Source organism: Piliocolobus tephrosceles, chromosome 9 (genome assembly GCF_002776525.5).
Source record: "Piliocolobus tephrosceles isolate RC106 chromosome 9, ASM277652v3, whole genome shotgun sequence".
NCBI lineage: Eukaryota > Metazoa > Chordata > Mammalia > Primates > Cercopithecidae > Piliocolobus > Piliocolobus tephrosceles.
In genome coordinates this window covers 70,400,171-70,419,099 of record NC_045442.1, presented here as the reverse complement: position 1 = coordinate 70,419,099, position 18,929 = coordinate 70,400,171, and the positions used below count along the sequence as shown (strand labels likewise).

General features: G+C 43.0%; 1 protein-coding gene across 2 annotated transcripts in view; it reads right to left on the bottom strand.

The window, feature by feature from the left end:
• The window catches only part of VCL (vinculin), a 125,867-nt gene that overhangs the window by 10,179 nt on the left and 96,759 nt on the right, over nt 1-18,929 (bottom strand). For both annotated transcript variants that reach the window (XM_023204903.1, XM_023204902.1), the window contains exons 11-18: nt 15,201-15,391; nt 13,792-13,991; nt 12,341-12,469; nt 8,595-8,744; nt 6,144-6,252; nt 4,705-5,007; nt 2,747-2,871; nt 937-1,122 (exon numbers count right to left, since the gene is read on the bottom strand). In XM_023204903.1, coding sequence (XP_023060671.1) covers nt 937-1,122; nt 2,747-2,871; nt 4,705-5,007; nt 6,144-6,252; nt 8,595-8,744; nt 12,341-12,469; nt 13,792-13,991; nt 15,201-15,391 — 1,393 coding nt within the window. The remainder of the gene's footprint in view (nt 1-936; nt 1,123-2,746; nt 2,872-4,704; nt 5,008-6,143; nt 6,253-8,594; nt 8,745-12,340; nt 12,470-13,791; nt 13,992-15,200; nt 15,392-18,929) is intronic.

Here is an 18,929-nt window from a genome sequence, read left to right as displayed (position 1 = left end):
AGCAAAATACAGTGTTAAAAACCAGTGTGAATTTCCCAGCCTGAAAAAAATCCAAGATCAGTTGCAGGTGCAGGAGGTCCCTGAGGAAGTACAGTTGGCACAAGTGCTTGAAAGCTTTGAGGATGTGCAAAGAATAAAGGCAAATAGGTGGTGGGAATAAAGATCTAGGGTCATAAAAACATTAAAGAAAAAAGATCTAGGGTCATATTAGAAACAGTTTAGAACTAAGAGCTACCTTTCACTGCAAGGTTAGCAATAGTATTCCTCTTATCTAGAAAAGCTACTGCTCACTTTTCATCATTTAGGGGAAAATAGGCAAAAGTTATTCATAGGGCAAGACTGCTGTAGCATCCATATTTTTACCAACCACATAAATATTTACACCTTCAGATTTGCTGAGTAAGAGACAGCCTGGAGCTGTCTTGAGAGGTAAAATGATTCTGAGAAAGGACAAAAGCACGTGGCTTCTAAGATACCAATCTACTTGCTTCTGTGGAAAAAAAAAAAAAAGAAAAGAAAATGCAAACATTTCATCTAGCTTTAGCACAGCCCACAGAATTCATATTTGGAGCTCTAATAATTAGCAATGTAGCATCTAAAAACATTTGCAGTTACAAGAAAGATAAGCAATTTCTAAAAGACCCCAAATGCCAAAGTCAAGGCAGCTGGCACTCTAATGGACAGAGGACAGGAACCCTCTTCTCAAATCACAGGCACCCTGGCTCTGGCTTTTGCAGCTTGAAGGAGAAACCATCAGGCACCAGAAACATCTCACTAAACCACAGGTAAGAAGAGGAACATGCTATTGGCAACACAGGAACCAAAGATGAGAGAGAGGGTGACTCCAAATAGACTCTTCTTTCTGGGCTGTGCGCATGGTCCTTCATCCTTTCTGAGAAGACATCCTTTCTCAACAAGAAAAGCTTCACTACTTACCTTGCTGGACCATTTGCGAGCTTCATCATGGAGCTGTCTGGCAGCCATCATCATTGGCTGGTTAATCACCTCCCCGGCCTTCTGCTCAGGGAACTCTTCATCCTTTTCCTCTGGTGGTGGGGGCCTAGGTGGAGGGACCTCACCTTCAGGCAGAGGTGGTTTGGGAGGAGCAAGCTCATCTGTTAGCTAAAAAAGAGAAAACAAGTTGTAAGTAAAGTCCTAAAATTACCCCCCGCCCCTGGAATTCTTTCGTTTCTTCTAAAAAGTATCCCTGGAGAATCCACCCACATTCACTCCACGTAAGACCACCCACACTGAGCCACAAGGACCACCTGCTTTAATCTCAACAGAAGCAGGTTTCTCTACAAAAAGCTAGCAGTGGCCGGGCACAGTGGCTCACACCTGTAATCCCAGAACTTTGGGAGGCCGAGGCAGGTGGATTACCAGAGGTCAGGAGTTTGAGACCAGCCTGGCCAACATGGCAACACCCCATCTCTACTAAAAACACAGAAATGAGCCAGGCATGGTGGCATGTGCCTGTAATCCCAGCTACTCGAGAAGCAGAGGCAGGACAATCACTTGGACCCGGGAGGCAGAGGTTGCCATGAACTAAGATCATGCCACTGTGCTCCAGCCTAGGCAACAGAGCAAGACTCTGTCTCAAAAAAGGAAAAAAAAGAAAAAACAAGGCTTGCAGCTGCTGTTTTGGTCGCATCCCAGGGAGATATACATAGTGCTACCAGATGAAGGATTCTCAAAAAATCCCTACAAAAGATGTAAGTTCTGGTCCTCGTTCTACCCAAAAGCAGCTACATAGGCAAGTAACTTCTCCCCTTGGCCTAAGGTTCCTCATCTGTCAGTGAGGGGTAGCTAGACCAAATGACCTCTAAGATCCAGATTCTAAATGGCATGACTCTGTTGCTCACGTAAGGAGCCATTCCCCAGGAATAGCCCTCTCTCCCAGCTCTAAACACCCACCAAGAGCCCAGCTGGAAAGAATCTAAGCAGCGTTGAAGGCTGGGAAACACTGTTCCTTAGCTGTGTGCGCAATGACCCAATTTTGTACTCAACCAACTTAGAAACTTAACATCTTTTAATGACATTAAATATGGGAAAGTAAATCAGATTATTGCCTTGATAGGTTATTTACAAAGTCAAGATATTTCTAATACTGTTAGTTAGAATAAGTGTCTAAAAATAATCACTATTTCTGTTTCTGGAATTTGTATCTGCAACATATTGCCTAGCTAGTTTCTTCCTACACCATGTAAAAATATATTCACAGTACTTGCAGGAGGTAGTGGGGAAGGTATCTACAGATCTTAAATTATAGTTGAGGAAAAAAAATTTTTAAAGCATGTATTTTGTTACTTAAGAAAAAGAAGTCAAAGGAAAGAACCAACACAAGATTACAACCACCTCAGTTCTACCATTATCAACTAAGAACACACCAAATCTCCTTACTGCAAGCTGTGCAGATTATTTTACCACAATACACTACCTCATCACTCATCACATCCACACTTACCAAAGCCAGCTCCTCTGCTGCAGCCACTCCCCATCACAGCAAGCCACTACCACACACACCAGTACTACACACGCACACACACACACAACCCATGCATTTAAGCACTAGGTTATAACTCCACTGGATTTAGAAATGAAAATCAAGATCTGCCTCCCACTAAGCTTCAAATGAAAGCTAAACGAAGCCACCTAGTGATGGAGGCTCTAAAACACAATCTACCTCTCTCTTGCTGCAGTCTCAACACCTTCCTGCTCAGTTCTCTGCATCTCTGAATTTACTTACTCGGAGTTGTTCAAGGTCTGGTGGAGGAGGCGGGAAGTCAGGCTCCTGAGGTTGGAAGGCTTCTCTGACCTTGGCCACGGCTCCCAGGATCCGATATCCCGAGTCCAGGAAGCTCTTTTGCAGTCCTAAACACAAGACACCCCTCACTTTCAGCTGGGTGGATCAGTGCCCCAAAGCACTGTGTGCAGCAGCAGAACTGGTTCCATGAACAAAAGCTGGATGTGAAGCTGCCAGTAAACATCACGGGCAGTGATTGAAGAGGGAGGGAGGCAGGACAAGGCAGATGTCCTGAGGCCTGCAGAGCATTGGAAGCATCACAAACCAGCTGTTCTTTTAGTGTTCAGGGTGCCTTCTTGGCTGTACAACTAACAAGTACGCAGGATATCCCTGGGCGTGAACACTTTGGGCTCAGGTGGCATCCATCACCTCTCTTATCATGAGGCAGTCAAGAGATAAGTCTGCCCAACTCAGAACATGGGAGATGTCAGTTTCAGATTCGACATACATTCCCTGAAGTACTTCTCACCTTTCTCTCTACTCCTTTGCTCTACTTGGAATTCAGTATGTTAACCCTTATGCTAAGCTGCGCTACTCTGTCCAGTTGCCTGGAATTCAAGAAGCTACTCAAACTATTAGAAACTCCAATTTTGGAAACCAAGCATGTCCTTAGTGATAATGGGTTGAGGATATTAGAAAGATTCTGCCTGAACCAGAGATGGATAGGGGAGCCCCTCCTTCCTACTCTCTTGCATTGACTACATTCTACTCATAGACAAGATTGAAAACATCAGATGTTCAAAACAGGAAGAAATTCAGATGATTTCAACCAAAGGAGCGGCTCCCATTATGATCTGCCATGGTAGTACCAAAAATATGATCCAAAATCACCTAAAGAAAACCCAGATTTTTTTTTAGGTGTAGGGCCTAGGAGACCCACAGATCACCTTAAGCCCTCCAGATTTGATAGAAATTGAGAATGCTTTACAGAGAAAAAATGCATTTTAAGAAAAGCCCAAGAGAAGTTAACGCCAGTTACATAAACTAAATGGACGGTAAATTGGTTATCATGCATCTTTTGAAAATTTTCCAAAATAATGACTGAACAAGGCGAGGAGCTATTTAGCCAGACCATATTAAGAAAGCACAGGCTGGGCACCTGTAATCCCAGCACTTTGGGAGGCCGAGGCAAGTGGATCACCTGAGGTCTGGAGTTTGAGACCAGCCTGGCCAACATGGTGAAACTCTGTCTCTACTAAAACTACAAAAAATTAGCTGGGTGTGATGGTGGGAGCCTGTAATCCCAGCTACTCGGGAGGCTGGGGCAGGAGAATCACTTGAATCTGGGTGAGGGGCGGAGGTTACAGTGAGGTGAGATTGCGCCATTTTACTCCAGCCTGGGCAACAAGAGTGAAACTCCGTCTAAAAAAAAAGCACAGAGGCTGGGCACAGTGGCTCACACCTGTAATCCCAACACTTTAACAGGCCAAGGCGGGTGGATCACATGAGGTCAGGAGTTCAAGACCAGCCTGGCCAACATGGCAAAACCCTGTCTCTACTAAAAACACAAAAATTAGCTGGGCATGGTGGCACACACCTGTAATCTCAGCTACTCGGGAGGCTGAAGTAGGAGAATCGCTGGAACCCAGGAGGCAGAGGTTGCAGTGAGCTGATATCACACCACTGCCCTCTGTCCTGGGTGAGAAAGCAGAACTCAGTCTCAAAAAAAAAAAAAAAACAGAAAGCACAGAGAAGTTGGTCCAGAAAAATTAACATACAACAAGCCTGCTGATACTGCAGAGATTTGGATGGAAAAAGATTAATCTAGCATTCTCGAACTAAGTGTCTATAGCTTTTGCCCCAGACTTTGTATGTGGTGGTTGTGGGGTACATATTCCCTCACTATCTTTCCTGAGTTAACCTCTCAGTGGAGGTGAGCCATAGTGCCATGCATTGCTTACCAGGGTCAGAAATGTTTCCAGCCACAGCTTTTGCATCCATCACCATCGGGGAGATGGTTTTGCTCAACTCATCAGAGGCGGCTTTCACAGCCTCACGGAACTTGGGATCCTCAGAATTCTCCACCTCCCTCTTAGCCACCAGCAGGATCCGGTTGGCCCGACGAGCAATGCTGGTTGCCCCAGCAACCAGCATCTGAGGCTGAATGTTGGCCATAGCTACCTTGCACTTGTCCAGGTCTTTTTTAATTGCTTCTTCTGAAGCATCCAACAGAGATTTGGTATCAATGGCTTCGTCCACCAGCCCTGTTAGGAAAACAGAAATGGAATTTAGTTTCAGTTTAGAAGAATAGAAACTCCAAAACACTGTTATCCACTCAAGTTTCTCATGAGAAAGTATAACATCCAGAATCTCTTCTTCAGCTCAAAGTTCTTCCTACATAATCAAAAGCTTCCAGGTAAACACCACAGTAAAAAAAAAAAAAAAAAAAAAAAGAGCGAGGACATAGTCCAAAAGCCCATCTGGATTTGCAGCATTTATACCAACCGTGGTTGCCAGCCTTCTTGTATCCACCCCAGACAACCAGAAATGCAACATCGGGAGGAAACAAGGAATACGTCTGAAACCATCACTGCATCACCACCACGTTATCTGTGAATAATATTTTCTCCCTGTCCGTCTCACTCCCCAGCCATCTGTTGCTTGTTGGCAGCTTGTAGTGCTCAAGATGAGCCATGCGGAGGCTTCCAATAACCCTAACAGCCTGTTTCTTATTCCTATTACCTCTCTTCAGACACCTCAGGAGTTCCACGGAGTTCCATGGAGTGCCATGGACCCCAGTCACAACAGGTTCTGCAGGGACAGCGAAAAGCCTACATTCCTCATTCCTTCTTTCCTATCTCTCCCTTTACAGAGAATGAAGACGATTCAGAGGTGCCACTTCAATTGCACAAACACAGGTTTGCTGGTGGTTGGTTTCTCCTTTTTAAAAAAACTACGTAGTTGATAAGTTGGAGGAAACTCTGAGACAAGTTGTATTAAATGGTAGCTATTGTGGTTCCTTGAAATGTGAACCCACTGTAAATGACAGGGACACTTACTGTATCCACAAATACCGCCTCCCAGCCTCTGAAACCAAACTCGGGCTCAGACTGGGCAAAGACACTATTCAAAGAGAAGATAGGAGCAGTGACAATAAACATCACGCCAGGAGGGCAGCATTAAAATAAAAGAGACTCAAAGAGCCTCTTTTCTGACAAAGTTGCAAGGCTTGAATGAGAAGCCGCCACTGCTCAGCAGCCTTAACAGGGCCAAGTACACTGCTGAGCACATGACCTGCCCTTCATCCAATTGCAGCTGAGTAACAGAACCAGTCCCGCTCCAATTTCTCAGAACTCATTCTTCATGGATTAGACAACAAGAACTTTATAGAAAACTGTACCTGTCATTTTTTCAACATTATCAATCCACTGGTTCTTCATGGTCTCAAAATGTTCATAAGCAGCTTGATTTCCAGGGTTCCTAAGTAAGATACGAGCAGCCGAGACCACCTGACAATGACAAAACACCTTTAAACACCAGAGCACCCTCGCTCTCCAAATACAAACCTTCAGCTAAGCTTTCTCCTTTTTACCTACAGATGGCACTGTAAAGCCAGAAAGTGGCAAGTCTCTTTTTAGGCTGAACATAGGAGGTTTGGTCTCAATAGCTCCCCAGAATGGGCCCTCACAGGGAGGTTTTACCATCACAGACTTATTTTAAGAAGGTAATAAAGTGACAAAGTAAATGAGTGTCCACTTGATACTTCAGAAGAACATACACAAAACTGGCATATGTTTAAACACTTGATATCAACCCATCTTAAAAATCACCATTAAGAAAGATACCAAGAAGTACTCAAAACTGATTTAACAGCATTTGGGGAAAAAAAAAAGGATTAACATTTGCTACATATCAGGTAAGATACAGGCTGTACATGCATATTCTTAATCCAAATAGAGTCCATTAGGAAGGAGTTAGCTCCATTTTACAGATGAGAGACGAAGCATCAAGAACACAGAGGACTCGGCTGGGCGCAGTGGCTCATACCTATAATCCCAGAACTTTGGGAGGCCGAGGCGGGTGGATCACTTGAGGTCAGGAGTTTGAGACCAGCCTGGCCAACATGGTGAAACCCAATCTCTACTAAAAATACAAAAAATTAGCCGAATGTGGTGGCATATGCCTGTAACCCTAGCTACTGGGGAGGCTGAGGCAAGAGAATCGCTTGAATCTGGGAGGCGGAGGTTGCAGTGAGCCGAGATCATGCCACTGCACTCCAGCCTGAGCAACAAAGCGAGACTCCGTCTCAAAAAAAAAAAAGAAAAGATCACAGAGGACTCAAGTCCAGATCTGTCTCCAGAGTCCTCATTTTGTCTATAATTGAAAAAAGCCTAGATTATAAGTCTAGATTCCTGTTTCTCTTTTTTAGGAATCTCAGTTTCATATTGAAATTGTGTTTTATGTTCCATGTTTTATGGGAGCTTTTAAAGAGTGTTAGACATGCTTGTAGCTTTTAAAAAATTGTTTAAAAGTTGGACAAGTTAAAAAGCTGAACAAGAGGATCTAATTTATTAACATACCACATGGGCAAAAGTTTAATGATTAAGAGACATGCTCATTTCCCCCATATCTCCTCACAAGTTCACAGTATCACAAATTTGTAAAGTCTAGCATAGTTCTGAATATATCACAGGCACTCAATAAATGTCTGAATAAATAAGTGAAAAAATAATGAATTTTCTATAATTTGAATAGAAGAAAAATTGTACAAACATTGCACTAATGTTGAGCTAATATTTTTAAGAAAACCTATCACATAGTAGACTTTTCATAACTGTCCAATTTGTTTTTTTCCCAATCTTCTTTTGCTCCCAAACTTACTAGCCATGCCTTGTTACACAATAAGTAGAAAAAAGAAAGTAAGTTGTAGAAACAGCTCAATATAAAAAAAAAATTAATTAATTAAAAAAAAAACTCTCACAAAGATGTGGAGAAAATATATAAACCCTAAATTAAAACAAAGTAGCCTCTTAAGATTATCCAAGCCAGCCGCGGTAGCTCATGCCTGTAATCTCAGCACTTGGGAGGTCGAGGTGGGCAGATCACAAGGTCAGGAGTTCGAGACCAGCCTGGCCAACATGGAGAAACCCCGTCTCTACTAAAAATACAAAAATTAGCCAGGCCTGGTGGCGGGTGCCTGTAATCCCAGCTACTCGGGAGGCTGAGTCAGGAGAATCACTTGAACCCAGGAAGTGGAGGTTGCAGTGAGCTGAGATTGCGCCATTGCACCCCAGCCTGGGCAACAAGAGCGAAACTCTGTCTCAAAAAAAAAAAAAAGATTATCCAAATATTTTCCTAGTTATGCGTGTACGTGGCAAAGGGATTGCTTTACTAATTTTTTCTACTTTCAAAACTAATAAATAGTCTTTGTAAAAAAAAATTCAAACGTTATGAAAATGTATAAAGACAGTGACAGGGTCTTGCTCTGTCACCCCAGGCTGGAGTGCAGTGGGGCAGTTTGGCAACCTCAACCTTGGGAGTTCAAATAATCCTCCCACCTCAGCCTCACAAGTAGCTGGGTTCACAGGCATGCACCACCACACCCAGCTAATTTTTCTTTTGGTAGAGTCGGGGTCTCGCTATATTGCCCAGGCTGGTCTCAAATTCCCAAGCTCAAGCAGTCCTCCTGCCTCACCCTCCCAAAGTGCCGGAATTGTAAGTGTGAGCTACTGTGCTGGCCTGTATATGTTTTCTTATGCCATCTTACATTAAGTATTCAAAAATGTATAGGAACTGTTCTGTAATTAACTTTCTTTACTGAACACTATATGAGGAGTGAGCAAAACCCAACCTGGGGTGTGAGTTCTCGGGCCGTCTTCACTGAGGCCTGAATGCCTTCCACTGTTGATTTATTAGCAGTACCAACCGCAGCTGCCTTCTCAGCCGTGGCACCAAGCTTTCCTGAATGGTTTTCAAAGTTAGCTGCCCTCTCATCAAATACCTTGAAGAAAAAATAGACATTAAGAACATTTATTTCAATCAAATGGGTCAGGCAGCCTAAGAAAAAGTCTCTTCCTTTAAGCAGGGGCAGCAACTGCTCAAAGACTTTAGAGATGACATCAAACCCTAGTTAATAAAACAATAGTCAAACTCCAAATCCCGGCCTTGATGGATCTCCTCAAACGTTTAGCCATCACCATCATCTGCAAATGCACACAAACACACTCACACACACACATGCACACACCCTTCATTTCCAGTTCAACCAGTGCTTACCAGGTACAAGCAAATGCATTATATACTCTGCAGTAATTTGCTGAATGTGAAGACTAAACAACCCTCATTCTCAAAAGCTTATCTTCTAGTTTGAAGAAGATAGTCAAACCCACTCCAGACTCTATTGTAGGTGGCTGGGTAGGTTAAAAGCCAAGAACATCCACACCTTCCTAAACTAAGCTCCAGCCTCCCCAGAGCAGCATCCTTCATATATCCCATTACCATTAATGTTGTAAAAACTCTGCCCTTGACCTCCAAGGGAAAAACGATAGCTGGTGCTCACGCTTAGGTCTCAGGGCAAGGATGACTGACTTTTATTAACCCCAAATGCAAAACCATCTACTTAATTGTTCATTCAGTTCTCAAATTTTAAAAAAGTTATCGTTTCCTTTCACTGTGCAAGGTTGCATACTGTGGAGGGGACTATTTAACTTACCTAAAATAGCAAGAGATCTTTGGTCATTTGTTAGAATAGATTCTTGCAAAAGCTTATCTTCTTCAAACTAGAAGATAAGCTTTTGAGAATGGGGGTTATTTAGTCTTCACATTCAGTTAATTACTTACCGCACTATCACAACTGATGCTTCCGAACAGCACTGGGTCAGGTTTATACATTACACGAACATGTCTGCAGCTGCCTGGTGGAATGCATCCTCTCTTTTGTCTCCTTCTGCCTAACTTGGAGACCACTTCTGGCTCTAGATAATCTCTAAAGGTCTCTTGGTTCAATAGCAAGTTCCAATATCATTGCCAGTGTTCTGTGTCTATCCTCTCAAGTCTCTTACCCACACTGGCCTCTTGTTTGGATTCAGCTACATGGGTTCCTACCATTTAATGCTGAGAATCTCTGCCTAAAATCCCTGATCTCCTAGCCTCCTTTTCATAGCCTCAGTTCTTTCACCCTAGCTGGTCTCCCACACTCTGGATCTCCTGGGCTTTTACCTACCTAATATCCTTGGTTGACCATCTCAATGCCAGACCATGACTGCTACTCCTTCTGATTTAAGTAACTGCTTAACTTGCTTTTCTCGTCACTCAACCAAAATTTACTGAGTACCTACTGTGTGCCAGACCCTGAGACAGGTGCTGAGGATACAAAAATGAGTAAGACACAATATCCTCATCTCAAGGAACTCACAGCCCAGTGAGAAAAAAGCACTCGAAAACAGATTTACAATACAGTGTGCTATGTACAATAATAAAGCTAAGCACTGATATTACAGGAGCAAAGAAAAAGCACTTAACCTCTCTAGGAAGCAAAGGATAGTAGGATGAAGGATAAATAGTAATTCACCAAAAAAGAAGGGGAAGATAATTACACAGAAAAAACAAAGACATGGAAAAGACCGACTATGCAGGAAACCACAAGCAACTAGGTATAGCTAGGGCCAGAAATGAGAGGGAGCAGTTTGTAGGAAACAGGTATCGGAAGTGTCAGAGCTAGATCACAGAGCTCTGGCCTTATCCTCTGTGAAAGGGCAGGCACCACTGAAGGGTTTAAGCAGAATGTCAGAGTGTTGTATTTTTATTTGACTGATGGCCTAGTGAAAGAGTCAAAGAAGACCAGTTAGAGCTATGCAATCATATAGGCAGCGGGGGACTAGGAACAGAATTAGAGCTATGGCAACATGAACAGAAAATGGATGTGAGATTAAATGAGCATACCTTAGTTGTTTATTTGTATGAACAGGTGCGGGGAAGGGAAAAGTCAATGACAACTCACAAATTTCCAAGACAGAACAGAAGGACAACATATGCTGAGGTAACTAGGAAGCCTATAGGTGTAGAGGCCCACCTAGATGTATCTACTAGCATGAAAGAGAAGTCTAGAATGAAAAAAATAGCAAATCATCTCAGCCTAAGGGAGCAATTAGCTGAAATGCCTAGTAGCTCAGGTTATAGAAAGAAAACTGGGGTAATCGTCACATAATAACAAAAACCTCCACCTACCAGTTCTACACTGTCTTGGGTACCTGACCCAAACCCCTTCTCCTTCGCTGCCGATACTATAAAGGCTGGAAAACCAAATACTCGCTTTCCTGAACTCCTTTGCAGTTGGTGGTCATGAGACAGAGTTCAAGCCAATGAGGTATAGCAAAGCTCTCCTAGACAATTTCTAGGAAAGCCTCTATTTTCACTCATTCAGCACCAACAATGTGGCAGGCACTGTTCCAAGAAGGGGGAATAAGGTAATGACAGAATAAAGTCCCTACCTGTATGGAGTTTTCATGGTAATGGTAGGAAGACAGACAAACCAAAAATGAAAAATGGGTAAATACATTAAATGTTGATAAATGCTAAGGAAAAAAGTAGGATATGGAGATGAAGAAATCCATGGAGATAGTAGTTGGGGTGGGGTTGTTATCTTAGTGGTCACCCAAAAGTGGTATTTCAGTAGAAAGCTGAAGAAAGACAGTAACTAATAGATATAGTTATCTGGAGAAGACTGGAACAAACAAGTGCAAAGGCCCCAAGGTTAGAACATATAAACACACACTAGGAATACAATTCAAGGAGGTATATACAGATGTAGCCTGAGGGGGAAGTGTGGTACCACACGAGGGCAAAGAAGTGGATGGGGACCAGATCCAGTGGTGTGCTGAAGCCACTTGTACAGACTCATGGCAGCTCACAGGAGCCAAATATGTCCATCTCTTCCCAACTCAGGTTTCAGTGACTTCATGTTAAAACAGCCACTGTGGGAATATTTACATAAGGGAAATCAACAAACATTACAAATTAAGGTTTTTTGTTTTCCTGGAGAGTTGGCTTACCAGCACATCACTGGCAATTCTCTTCATTGTTAGCACTCTGGTTTTACTCTGGGATAGTGGGAAGTCATTGGAAGGGTTTGAGTATAAGAATGACATCAATTGATTTAAAAAGATCATCCTGACTCAAAAGGCACAGTTGTGACTGGAGTACCCCCATTCTTCATTTCTTCCTGCCTTTAACATGATGCCATCCCACACCCTGAGAAAATGACGTAGAAAATCACAGAAATGCCAGCTTTCATGATATTTAGTTGCTGAACCAATGCCAAAGCTACCAACTTCCATGTTTCTTGGTTTGTGATGAAAACAAACCTGGTTGTTTTCATCTCTGATGGTCAGGCCTTCTCTTGCTTGCAACTAAAGATATTCCCAACTGATACATGTGGAGACTAACAGTAGAGATGGTAGGGCTTTCCCTGTTCGGCTCTTCCACCCCTCATCTCTAGTTTCCCAACCACTGATCCTGATGTACACTGTAATCACATTTCAACTTTACATATACCTATAGCGCAGGCCAACAGAAAAATGGAAGACCTCAGATACCCACCTCTTCCCTGTTAGGTGCGTCAGGAGGGGCCGTGGCTGCCACTGCCAACAGCTTGATGGGAGTTGTGGTATCACTGAAAACATCTGACACTTCCTGAGTCATGGCCTCCTGCATCCGAGCTTTTAGATCCTTAAAAACATTGTTTACATATGAAAATGTCCAGATATATCCTCAAAGCATATTTACTAATGCCCTTACTTCACTGACATTCATTCATCTATTCAGTCTTTCATTCAATAAATATTTATTGTTAACTGTGTACAAAGCACTGAGCTATTACAGAACAGATGTAATTTATGAATCCTGCCCTCTAAGACATTAGTGGTGTAGAAGAAATAAGACATGACCCACATGTCCCTAGAGATTGTTCTACTCAATCAAGGAATCCTATTTCCTTTCTTGGTGGCCTCTATGAAATAATACTGAGAATCATGAGGTTGAGCCCAAAGAAGGCCCAGAGATGAGCTAGAGTTCCATACCATTACCAGTGCTGGCAGGGCCTGATAATGATCACAGTAACTGTAAGGATTGTTCGGTGGATGTAGTGCCAAATTTCTAAGCAATTTGTTATCTTAAGAGGAAAGAAATCAAGAATGGGAACTTTTCTAATCCAGGTTTTTTCAATTAAGTTTTCTAGAAAAACTCAATAACAAATATCCGTATCAATTTCTAAACATGGGTCTAAATAAGAGTATTCTTAGAAGCCATGAATAAGCTCTTTTCATAGTCATCACATTTAGTCCAATTTAAGTTTTCTGGATTTATATAAAGAAGTCTCCATCACCCTCATTGTTTCCCAAGGTGGGCGGCATAAACTAGCTGGTGATACCTGAGATAATTTTAGGTGTTACATGGGCAAATGTTTTTATTTTGATAATTATGTGTTTCTTTTAAAGGATAATAGAAAAAATACAACTAGTTTACCAAACCCAAGATTTCAGGATTATTATAAAGTTTTACTTTACTTATTTATTTATTTGAAACAGAGTCTCGCTCTGTCACCCAGGCTGGAGTGCAATGACGTGATCTTCAACCTCTGCCTCCCAGGTTCAAGTGATTCTCTCACCTCAGCCTCCCAAGTAGCTGGGATTACAGGCATGCACCACCATGCCCCGGCCACAGAGTTTTCTCTTAAATAAATTTAAGTTTTAAAAAGAAGTCCATTTTAAGAAAAATATTGGCTAAATGAAAGTACAGATGATATGTGGATAGAGCAAAAATCACAACAGGGCTCTTGACTGAGTGGAATTTGGAAAACAAATTTAGTTGCTACTATATACCAGCAAGCTTTTTCCTAATAAGCTCTAGATTTCCTTGTATCTTTGGTCACACTCTTTTCATTTTCCCTAGACGCCAGAAATTATGTATTTTTCAAACCTCTCTCTTCCTTCTCTCGTCTTTCAATAATAGGAAGCATAAAAAGTAAAATGATATGTGCCCCTGACTTCTACCTTTAAGGAGTCTTGGAGCTGAGATGCAAGTGCTCGTGCCTGAGGACTCTCTCCTTCCCCTCTGGCAGCCAGGTCAGCCAGCTGGGCTGTCAGCTGGTCCACTCGGTCACACTTGGCGAGAAGATCTTGCCGATAAGGCCCCATCATTACATTAGCCAGACGATGCCCTTCAGCCACAAGCCCCCGGATGGCAGCCTGACCTGGACCAAGAGAAAAACAATGAAACTCACAAGACCTAGAGGAGACAATTACAGTGCCATTCTGCAGTGTGTTGCAGTGTGGTGTCTTGCTCTATCACCCAGGCTGGAGTGCAGTGGCATAACAACAGCTCACTGCAGCCCTGACCTCCTGGCTCAAGCAATCCCTCCCACTACCGCCTCTCAAGTAGCTGGGACTACAAGTGTGCACCACCATACCTGGCTAATTGGTTTTTTTAGAGAGACAAGGTCTCACTATATTACCCAGGCTGGTCTCGAACCCCTGAGCTCAGGCGATCCACCCGCCTCGGCCTCCCAAAATGCTGGGATTACAGGCATGAGCCACCACACCCAGCCAGTTCTTTTTATTTAACACTTTATTTTTATTTCACTATCTTTTAAAATCATGATCTAAAATCTATGTAATATTTTATCATATTAACCATAATTATTTCACAAGTCAGTTGTTATTAAACATTTATGATGTGTACAACTTAATATGTTTATTATTAAACATATATTCCTGTATGCAACTTCTTAGAAAGATCTCTAATTATTTGTTAGAAAAAAAACCCTTAATTTCCTGAGTCAATAGTATGAACTTTGTTTAAAGCTCTTGACATCTAATACCAAATTTAGAAAGTTTGTACTAATTTATTTCTCCAGTAAATTATACATGTGCCCAATTCTCCACAACACTGGGTATAACTAACTTAGAATTTTGTCTTTTTTTTTTTTAAGAGACATGGTCTGTCTCTGTCACTGAGGTTAGAATGCAGTAGTGTGATCATAGCTTACTACAGCCTGGAACTCCTGGTCTCAAGTGATCCTCCCGCCTCGGCCTCCCAAGTAGCTGGGAAGGTGTGACTACGGGTGAGCATCACTATGCCCGGCTAATTCTTTATTTTTTTTATTTTTGAGGAGAGAGGGTCTTGCTATGTTGCTCAGCTGGTCTCAAACTGCTGGGCACAAGTGATCCTCCCACCTTAGCCTCCCAAAGCACTGGGATTACAAACATGAGCCGCCATGCCTGGCCCACTTCTTGATTACATCACAGGAATTTTACTGGCTGCATTTGGAAATGTAATCACAGTTACTTAGCAGCAGCTAAAGAACCCTTACCTAATTACAGATGTTACAGGACCCCTATCAACAACTTGCTTGTTTGCACTGAGACCAATCTAACGGGGTTTAGTGCACTGCTGCCCTTACCGACTCCGCGGTCATCCACTGTGGGATTATCAATCCACCGCTGTGCTTGCTCAATCTTGCCCTCAAGGTGTACAGCTGCTTTAGTGGGTCTGCTGTTGGCCACAGCCCGGTTGGTTTTGGTCTGCAGGTTCTGCAGGGCCGTGGCCACCTGTTTGGCCAAGGCTCGAGCCTCTGGGGAATCTCCTTTCCCCCTGCAGAGAAAAAGTCAGCCATCCTGTCACACATAAACACTATTTACATTGAGATCACTTAGCTGCTAATGACAAATGCTAATAAGATGACAAATTGCTCGTGATTGTGATTACTATTAATTTGGTTTGAAAGGAGTGGTTTATTTATTTGGCCCTTACATAAAAAATTAATAATTTACATTTAGGTTATTTTGTTCTAGTTAAGACATTAAATATGAGTTTGCATCAGTGAAGCTCAAATCAATCATTTGGTTAGCTGAGCTCAATCAATCATCACTAGGTTAGCTGCACCCTCTGCCTGCCACCTCTGAAAGCACTAGTTCCCTCTGGAACTGGGTGGGCCCAGGCAGCCATGTTTGTTGTAAGAGCGGCTGAGGTAGTTATAATCGAACTAATAGTAGTACTGTCTATCTTTTGAGTCCTAATTCTGCCAAGTACCGTTGCAAGTAATTTTTTGTTGTTGTTTGTTTTTTGTTTTGAGAGGGGTTTCGCTCCATCACCCCAGCTGGAATGCAGTGGTGAGATCATGGCTCACAGCAGGCTTGACCTCCCAGGGCTCACTGCAGCAATCCTCCTACCTCAGCCTTCCATGTAGCTGGGACTATAGGCATACACCACCACACCTGGCTAACTTTTTTAAAAAAACATTTCTTAGAGAAAGGAAACATTCTCCCGATGTTTCCCAAGCTGGTCTTGAACTCCTGGGCTTAAGTGATCCTACCACCTGGGCCTCCCAAAGTCCTGTGCTGGGATTACAGGCATGACCTACCACACCCGGTCATAAGCAGTTGTCTTATATTATTGAATCCTTACACAACCCTATGATGTAAATAACAGGATTATCCTCATTACTAAAGAAAGGAAGGTACGAGATTGGATAACTTGCCCAATGTCCCATTACTTACTTTGATAGAGTCAGGATTCAAACCCAGCACTGTGACTTCAGAGTCTCCACTCTGTTTTGTTTTGTTTTGTTTTGAGATGGAGTCTCGCTGTGTCACCCAGGCTGGAGTGCAATGGCACGACCTCGGCTCACTGCAACCTCCACCTCTCAGGTTCAAGCCATTCTCTTGTCTCAGCCTCCTGAGTAGCTAGGATTATAGGTGCCCACCACCACACTCAGCAATTTTTTTTATTTTTAGTAGAAATGGGATTTCACCATGTTGACTGGGTTGCTCTCGAACTCCTGACCTTGGGTGATCTGCCCACCTCAGCCTCCCAAAGCGCTAGAATTACAGGCATGAGCCACCACGCCCAGCCTTCATTCTTAAACTACTATACATTTAGTATCACATAATCCCCAGTCCTTGCCATAACTGATTAAACTGCGTGGTTATCTACCTCAAGGACAAGATATCCACAGTCAGGCAAGGCACTCAATTAGATTCTGGGGGTTCTCAAAGTCCAGTATGGATAAAAGTCACTGGAGATCTTATTTTTAAATACAGATTGTTAAACCCACCATCCAAAGAGATTTGGATTAAGTATGTCTGGGGTGGGGTCAAGGGGTCTGCATTTTTAACAACCTTCTCAGATGATTATTAGGCAGGTAATCCCGGGTCCATACTTCAAAAACACTGCATAGTCAACCAGTGATGGGATCTGGAGCTGGAAAGTGATTAAGCCTGGGCCATGGTTAACTCACAGCTATAGACAAAACCCCCAGGTAAATAAACTAAGTCAACACACAGGGTGAAACAGACATATAGGATCCCACACAGTGACTAAGAGGTGGAGGGAGGGGCTTCCCGTTGCGACAAGATCTGGCCACATTCAAGCTATTGGGTTTGATGAGGTGCCTCTATTTTCAATAATCCTCTACTTTTTACTTGACCAGGTCCTTCCAACCAAAGAACCTCAACCAAGTACCAACACAGAAATAAAAAGACAACCACAATTATATCACAAAGAAAAAAACTGCCCCCAAAACCTTATTCCAAAGACTTCAGATTCTAACCATTATAAAAATACAAAGAATGTGACTCATTTTCCATCTCAGGTCCTCTCAGCCATAGAAAGGTAACTTTCTGGTTAACTTTATCTGTCTCATCTGTAAAAATAAAAATAATCGGCTGGGTGTGGTAGCTCACGCCTGTAATCCCAGGACTTTGGGAGGCCAAGGCGGGTAGATCATGAGGTCAAGAGATCAAGATCATCCTGGCCAACATGGTGAAACCCCATCTCTACTAAAAATACAAAAATTTAGCTGGGCATGGTGGTGCACGCCTGTGGTCCCAGCTACTCGAGAGGCTGAGGCAGGAGACTCGCTTGACCTCAGCAAGCAGAGGATGCATTGAGCCAAGATCGCACCACTGAACTCCAGCCTGGCAGCAGAGTGACACTCCATCTCAAAAACAAATAAATAAATTAAATAAATACATAAATAAAAATAATAGCCCATCTGCCAGAACAGCTAATTTAGATTCTCTCTCTCTCTTTCTTTTTTTTCTGAGACAGAGTCTCGCTCTGTCACCCAGGCACGATCTCAGCTCAATGCAACCTCCACTTCCTGGGTTCAAGCTATTTTCTTGCCTCAGGCTCTGAGTAGCTGGGATTACAGGTACCCACCACCAGGCCTGGCTAATTTTTGTATTTTTTTAGTAGAGACGGGGTTTCACCATGTTGGCCAAGCTGGCAGACTGATCTTGAACTCCTGACCTCAAGTGATCCACACACCCTCAGCCTCCCCAAGTGCTGAGATTACAGGCCTGAGCTACCTTGCCCGAGCTACCTTGCCCAGCTTAGATACTCTCTTTTTTTTTGAGACAGGGTCTCGCTCTGTCGCCCAGGCTGGAGTGCAGTGGCCGGATCTCAGCTCACTGCAAGCTCCGCCTCGCGGGTTCACACCATTCTCCTGCCTCAGCCTCCCGAGTAGCTGGGACTACAGGTGTCCGCCACCTCGCCCGGCTAGTTTTTTGTATTTTTTTAGTAGAGACGGGATTTCACCTTGTTAGCCAGGATGGTCTCGATCTCCTGACCTCGTGATCCGCCCGTCTCGGCCTCCCAAAGTGCTGGGATTACAGGCTTGAGCCACCGCGCCCGGCCTAGATACTCTCTTAAGAGTTCGTTTATGATTCTAAATTTTTGTAACATTCTCCTTTATAAAGTTGAACAAAGAGGGTCTTTAACATGATTCTGATCATGGCTACTCCTGGCAAGAGGTTACATAGATGTATGTTTATTGTGTGCTACAGTATTAAGTAATGATGGCGTGAATGACCACACATGAAGGTCTGCTGTTAGCACCATTACCATTCATTACCTCTTCATCATTAAGAAACATTAAAGAGTACCTAGCATGTATATGGACTTACATTAGGTCCTAAGAGTACAGACAGCAAATTTTACATTTGACATTAAACCCTTCTTTAGTGTTTTAGTGTTATTTTAGCATGTGCTGCAGGGGTTTTATTCTTTTTTTTTTTTTTTTTTTTTTTTTGAGACTGAGTCTCACTCTGTCACCCAGGCTGGAGTGCAGTGGCCGGATCTCAGCTCACTGCAAGCTCCACCTCCCGGGTTTACGCCACTCTCCTGCCTC